This window comes from Chrysemys picta, chromosome 13 (assembly GCF_011386835.1).
Source record: "Chrysemys picta bellii isolate R12L10 chromosome 13, ASM1138683v2, whole genome shotgun sequence".
Classification (NCBI taxonomy): Eukaryota; Metazoa; Chordata; order Testudines; family Emydidae; genus Chrysemys; species Chrysemys picta.
The window spans coordinates 16,215,071-16,222,662 of NC_088803.1; the positions used below are offsets into that span (position 1 = coordinate 16,215,071).

The window sequence follows — 7,592 nt, forward strand, 5'->3', positions numbered from 1 at the left end:
CTCAATGGAGCTCCAAGCATTGGTGGATCACAATGGACGTTTCACCAACATCAGTGTGGGATGGCCGGGAAAGGTGCATGATGCTCGCATCTTTAGGAACTCTGGACTTTTCGAGTAGCTGCAAGAAGGGACTTACTTCCCATACCAGTAAATTACCTTTGGGGATGTTGAAATGCCAATAGTTATCCTTGGGGACCCAGCCTACCCCTTGTTCCCATGGCTCATGAATCCATACACAGACAGCCTGGACAGTAGAAAGGAGCAGTTCAACTATAGGCTGAGCAAGTGCAGAATGGTGGTAGAATGTGCATTTGAACATTTAAAGGGTCGCTGGCACTGTTTGCTGATTAGGTTAGACCTCAGTGCAAGCAACATTCCCATTGTTATTGCTGCTTGCTGTGTGCTGCATAATATCTGTGAGAGTAGGGGGGAGACGTTTATGGCAGGGTGAGAGGTTGAGGCAAATCATCTGGCATCTGATTTTAAGCAGCCAGACACCAACGTGATTAGAAGAGCACAGCTAGGCATGCTACGCATCAGAGAGGCTTTGAAAACCAGTTTCATGACTGGCCAGGCTACGGTGTGACAGTTGTGTGTTTTTCTCCTTGATGCAAACCCACCCCCTTTGTTGATTTAATTCTCTGTAAGCCAACTACCCTCCCCCCTTCGAAATAAAGTAACTATTGTTTGAAACCATGCATTTTATCTTTATTAATTAAAAAAAATATGAGATAACTGACAAGGTAGCCTGGATCGGGTGGGGTTGGGGAGGAGGGAAGGACAAGGCCACATTGCTTATTGTAGCCACACTACAAATCAAAACTGTTTGAATGACAGCCTTCTGTTGCTTGGGACATCCTCTGCAGTGGAGTGGCTGGGTGCCCAGAGCCTTCCCCTCCACCCCCCCTGCATTCTTGGGCGTCTGTATGAGGAGGATATGGACCTTTGGGAGGAGGGCAGGCGGTTATACAATGGATGCAGCGGGGGTCTGTGCTCTTGTTGGCTTTCCTGCAGCTCCAACAGAGGCTTCATCATGTCCGTTTGCTCCCCCATTAGCCTCAGCATCGCCTGCTCACTCTGCTCTTCGTGTTCACTTAATGCTTTCCTGGCCACTGCCACTGAATGCCTCCATGCATTAAGCTGTGCCCTATCATTGCGGGTGGACTGCATGAGGTCGGAAAACATGTAATCGTGAGTGCGTTTTTTTCACCTTCTCATCAGCAATAACCTCAGGGACGGAGATGAGAGGGAGAGCTTAGAAACATTTGTACCTGGGGGGAGATAAAAAGGGAGAGTAAAATTTAAGATGATACATTTCTGAGAACAAAAGGGAGAATCTTTCACAGTGAATCAAGCAATTCTCAGCAGACAGCATAGGTGCTTCAGGTACAAGGTCGCATTTTGCCTTTTATATTGAGTGCCTGCCGGTATGGTGACACATCACAAACGGCTGGGCAACATAATTCGGTTTCCAGGCAGCCATGGTAAGCCTTTTGGTATGCAGGGTTGCCTTCTTATGCCTTCATAAAATGTGGGAATGGTTTCAAACTGCAGCTCCCTCCTTTCCCATAGAAAGCAATGGGTTGGGTTTGCCATTTAAAAGGAGGGGCTGCAGTTTTCGGGTGGATGTGCAGCGAACACCTCCCTCCACCCCGTGGCTATTCTCCGGGATGATCCCTTCTCCCCTCCCCTCACTGCATGGCTACTCTCCGGGATGCTCCCTTCACCCCTCCCCCCACTGCGTGTCTATTCTCTGGGATGATCTCTTTTAGCCAAGTGCAAACTGCCCAGCATGAACAGCATTCTTTTACTGTTCCCTTATAAAAATTCCCCTATTTCAACCAATTGACCATGAATGATATCACTCTCCTGAGGCTAACACAGAAAGATATAGACCGAATGTTGCTTGAATGTGACCAAAACCCAGGACCATTCGCTGCCATGCTTTGTGCTGCAATGATTCCAGAATACTTGCTACTGGCTTGGCATGGTAAAGTGTCCTACCGTGGAGGATGAAATAAGGCAGCCCTCCCCAGAAACCTTCTGCAAAGGTTTTCAGAGTACCTCCAGGAGAGCTTAATAGAGATGTCCCCGGAGGATTCCCACTCCATCCCCAGACATGTGAACAGACTTTTCCAGTAGCTGTACTGGCTGCAAATGCATCCCAATTCTTCAGGGCAAATCAAACATTAAAAGTTATTGCTTTTAAACCCTGTACTGTAGTTAAAAATGTGCCCTCACCAGAGCTGCCTTCTCCAGCTTCAGGGTCGGGGATCCTGCCTTCAGAGGGTATTCACTCCAGGGTGATGAAAAGGTCCTGGCTGCCAGGGAGAACAGATTCACCACTTGACTGCTGCACATTCTCCTCCTCATCTTCCTCATCCACAAAATCCTCCTCCTTGTTGCATGAGACTCCCTCCTTGCAGGTGTCCACGGACAGTGGTTGGGTAGTGGTAGGGTCTCCCACTAGAATGCCATGCAGCTATTCATAGAAGTGGCATGTATGGGGCTCTGACCCGGAGCGACCGTTAGCCTCCTTTGTCTTTTGGTAGGCTTGCCTGAGCTCCTTAACTTTCACACAACACCGCTATGTGTCCCTGTTGTAGCCTCTGTCCAACATGCCCTGTGAGATTTTTGCAAATATATTAGCATTTCTTCTTTTTGATTGGAGTTTGGCCTGCACAGATGCTTCTCCCCCATACAGCAATCAGATCCAGTGTCTCCCTTTTGGTCCATGCTGGAGCTCGTTTGAGATTCTGGGGGGACTGCATGGTCACCTGTGCTGCTGAGTTCACCATGCTGACCAAACAGGAAATGAAATTCAAAAGTTCCTGGGGCTTTTCCTGTGTACCTGTCTAGTGCATCGGAGTTCAAAGTGCTGTCCAGAGCGGTCACATTAGAGCACTCTGGTATAGCTCCCGGAGGCCAATATCGTCTATTTGCATCTGCACTACCCCAAATTTGACCCAGCAAGATCAATTTTAGCAATACTCCCCTCACCAGGGAGGAGTACAGAAGTCGATTTTAAGAGCCCTTTAGGTCAATGGAACAGAGTTGGTTGTGTAGACGCATTCATTTTAAAATTGACCTAACATGGCTAACTTTGACCTAACCCCATAGTGTAGACCAGGCCAAAAATTTCAGCAGCAAACTTAACTAGAATTGGTGATTTATTTCTTCACAATAACAATAGCATTCACCCAGTCAACAGAGATTTGTTTTAGGATGAAATGTTTTTCTCTCTCCATGACTTTCCCTTTGAGACTAGTTTGACTCTACCGACATTGTCTAAAAATAAATCAAACAATAACAATTTCTTGCTCATTATGTTTGCCATGCAGACGTGCCTCGGGAGACGGCACCTTCCCACAGAAATATATATACTGAATCAGAAACGACTGTCCCAATATGGCGGAGGCTATGAGACAGGGCATGTTACCAGACTTGGTGATATAGACTTTGTACTTTCTGGCTTATGACGTTCTATTGAATGGGAACACAGAAGCACATGAATGTGCTGGGGAAAGAAGGTGGACTGAATAATCTGGATCCTGGTCCCTGAAATCCTGAGTGAGGAGGAGACAGCAGAGACTCTGGGTTCTCATAGACCCACCTAAGAGGTAAATCAACCCCCCCCCCTTGTTCCTTGAAGCTCAAGGTTTTGGAAACAATGTAAGTTTTTTAGGTAACAAATCCTATGGGAATCCAAGAGGAATTTGGCATTAATCTCTCTCAAACTCCCAACCCAATGCAAAATGACTGAACTTGGAAAAATGAAAGACCTGTCAGCTCACTGCTAGGACTTGTTGTTAGATACTTGGAGGCATGTGTGTGTTCTCCCTGTGTGCTGCCCCAGCTCTGTGCAGACAGCCAGCACAACAGACCTCAAGTGAAGCACTTAATTACCACAAGGTCCGTTAAGGTATGAAGGCACCCAGCCAGGCTTATTGCTGATGAAGCACGGTAATAGCATGTGGCAGACTCTATGAGGATACTAAAACATGTATGCCCATAACAATGGACACAGCTCAGTGAATGGCAGGACTTTCCATTCCCCCCCTTGGCTGGACCAAAACACTCTCTCAGAGATATCTCTTCAGACCCTGACACAAACAAATTACATACTGCACCTCTGACATAGTTACTGCCCCTTGACATGGCTAGTTAGCACCCATCTCCTTGTACATGTTCATTCGATCAAAACGGCTCTATTCATCACACTTTCATCCTGATCTTATCTTTTAGGAGGGGCAGTGTGTTCCTGTTATCCTTGGGGAATGTTTTTGTACCATCCCTGTTATCAGGATATTCTGGTACCACTCTTCTGGAATGTGTTTGCATAAGTACTCTGTGCCTAGTACTTCTTAGGAATGTGTTTCTGCAATGTCAGTCCTGTTCTTGCCAAATTGTGTGAATTTGCAAGCAGGCAGAGCCTGATGTTTGCTCACAGCCTGACTTTTGCTAACTGCTTTATATCAGTCCTGGCCTCAAAAAACTGGAATGAAAACCAACATTTGAATAATCTGCAATTACTGATTAATGGAAGTATGAGTTCCTCAAAACTCATAATATGAAAATAGCATATTTTTCACTAATTTTGAATTTTATATAGACTTTTTTTGCACTAGAGGATACATTTCTGGCTACCATGGTGGTTTCTAGTTGGAGTTTTTTTGTTTTGTTTATGGGTTGGGTCTCTCTGTAGAGTGTTCTACTGCGAGACAATGAAATATTGTCCTAGGGAAGGACAGGGATGTGTCTGTTTGGAATGAAAAAAAATTCTAGTTGCTCTGATAGAGTTTATTGCCCATTTTCATGGCAATTCACATGAAGTTGGCTGCCCACCCATTGCAATTCCCAGCCCTATTGGCTTGGTTTGTTTCTCTGTTGAGTCTTCCCCTGAAATAAAAAATCCTAACCAATTTCAGCAGTGGAACTGCAACTTAGAAAAGGTCATTGCTCTGCTTTGATACACCAGGAAGTAAAAGGAGTGACTATTTGAACCAATATCTTTCGGTGTTTCTCTACTGTTCAATCTGAGCCCCATCACCATAGTATATCAGTACTTGCAGAGATCTGTGAAGTTACTACACATGTTTCCAGAGAAACTAACAATTTGTTGAATCTGCCACCTGCTCATATATTAAAACTGTTCCAGTGGTCAAGAGAGATGGCTTTTCCCCCATTTCGCCTCCAATAGCCTCCACTTTCCACTCAGATAGTGTTCCGGTAGACAGCTGGGGAGACAATACAAACAATGCTGACATTTTATTGAGTGAATGTTCTTCATTTATATCACACAGTGAATTTCTTTCTCATAGACACACCCCATGACAAACCCAGAAGAGGGAAATCAAACTGTCACAGAATTCATCCTCCTGGGATTCAGGACTCTTCCTGAACTGCAAATCCTGCTTTTCCTGCTCTTTCTCTTGATCTACACTGCAACGGTGGCTGGGAACATCCTCATCATTGTGTTAGTTGTGTCTGATCAGCACCTTCACACCCCCATGTACTTCTTCCTGGGGAACTTGTCCTGCTTGGAGACCTGCTACACCTCCTCCATCCTGCCCAGCATGCTGGCTAGTCTCCTCACTGAGGACACAACTATTTCATTTACTGGGTGTCTCACACAATATTATTTCTTTTGCTCTCTGGTTGCTACAGAATGCCTTCTCTTATCGGTGATGTCTTATGATCGGTATTTAGCGATATGTAATCCAATGCACTATACAGCCCGTATGAGTGGTACGTTATACCTCCAGCTTGCAGGTGGCTCTTGGACAGGTGGCTTCCTATGTGGTGGCGTAATAACATTGTCAATATCACAGTTAACTTTCTGTGGTCCCAATGGTATTGATCATTTCTTTTGTGATCTCATCCCCCTGATAAATCTCTCTTGTAGTGACCCTCAGATGATGGAAATGTTGATTTTCACACTCAGCTTGATTTTCTCATTGGTCCCATTCCTGCTTACCTTGATGTCCTATATCTGCATCATTTCCACCATCCTGAGAATCCCATCCACCACCGGGAGGCAAAAGGCCTTTTCCACCTGCTCCTCCCACCTCATTGTGGTGACCATTTATTATGGAGCATTGCTAATAGTCTATATGTTCCCAACCACTGACATCCTCAGAGATGCCAAGAAAGTTCTCTCTGTTGTCTATGCTGTCCTGACTCCCCTGGTCAATCCCCTCATTTACAGTTTGAGAAACAAAGAGGTGAAGGAAGCCCTGAGGAAAGCTTGCAGGAAATTTGTGTTTGGACAACACTAACTCATCAGTTCCTTAGGTTAAAATAAAATAGATATAACAAGGGCTGGGGTAGAGCCTGAACCGAAGCCTGCTGTAGTCCCAGGTCATGTTTCCGTTAGATTCACTGGGCTTCGTGTCATGCTCTTACAGTGTCACAGGCATGGGAGAAAGTGGAGACTGTTAGATCTCTTAAACCTGTGACCCCAGTCTTTTTAGGACCTATGTGAGATGCCACAGGTGAGCACTACTGGGCTGGTGAGCGATACAAACTTGTGGCTGCTCAAAATTCAGGCAATTAGGGGAGATTGTGCTCAGTGAGAGGATGCAGGCAAAATGAACTCATCTGGAACACTAAGCATCCATTCATTGTATGGTGAGAGACTGATATATATATATATATATATACACACACATCTATAAAATATACCTACATTATAAAAATATAGAGTTGAAATGTCACCATGGAACTCCAATGTTAGGTAATTGTATAATTAATGTTTGTGCCTTATAGTGTATTTCATTCCCAGGCATCATTCAAAAGGAACAGAAAAGCAAAAGAAAACTCCCTGACCTTTGCCACAGAACACAGGACACCAGCACAGGCACCTTATTTTCCTATTTTCAACAATGACTAAGGGCCAGTTTTTTAAGATACTTGGGTACCCAGGGGGATTTTCAAAAGTTTCTCGGCACCTCCCCTCCCAGATGGGGCCCTACAGATGAGTCAGGCAGGGGAACACCCACCTTCCCTGGGTTTGTTTATCGCTCTTGGGCTTCAGTTTCTGGATACCTGGTGTGGGGCTGCCGAGGGCATGTCTAGAGGCATCTATGGCCCTTTTACTGCAAACACATAGGTGCCTTCAGGGTTTGCTGGCAGCTGAGCCGGGGCTTTGTGTATTCTAGAGGGGGGGCAGATTCTGGGATCCAGATGCTCAAAGTAGACACTTTATGAATCCAGCTCTAAGTCCACATCGTTGTCCTCATGTTATAGCTGGGGAAACAAAGGCAGGAAGAGGTGGTGTTACCTGCCCAGAGTCACTCAGAAGGCTAGTGGCAGTAACAGAAATCAATTATCCACAGTCCCAGTCCAGTTCACTATCTGCTCCACCATGTCCAGTTATTATTGACAATGGGACCTAAGGCTGTTAGATGCTGAACTCCCATTCACCATCCATGCAGCAGCGGCTCCAGGCACCAGCTCTCCAAGCGCGTGCCAGGGGCGGAAAGCCATGGGGGGTGCCCTGCCGGTCCCTGGGAGGGCGGCAGTCAGGCAGCCTTCAGCAGCTTGCCTGCGGGAAGTCCGCCTGTCCCGCAGATTCGGCGGCGGGTATGCTG

At 45.9% G+C, this 7,592-nt stretch overlaps 1 protein-coding gene across 1 annotated transcript; it reads left to right on the forward strand.

Annotated features, from left to right (window-relative positions):
• Positions 1-5,330: 5,330 nt before the first annotated feature.
• Positions 5,331-6,278, forward strand: LOC101951292 (olfactory receptor 5A2-like). Its single transcript, XM_005309242.2, has one exon. It carries the CDS (start codon positions 5,331-5,333, stop codon positions 6,276-6,278), a length of 948 nt encoding a protein of 315 aa, XP_005309299.2.
• The last annotated feature ends 1,314 nt before the right edge of the window (positions 6,279-7,592 follow it).

Coding starts and splice junctions, on each gene's coding strand:
- LOC101951292 (XM_005309242.2), top strand. CDS start 5,331: ATGACAAACCCAGAAGAGGGAAATCAAACTGTCACAGAATTCATCCTC.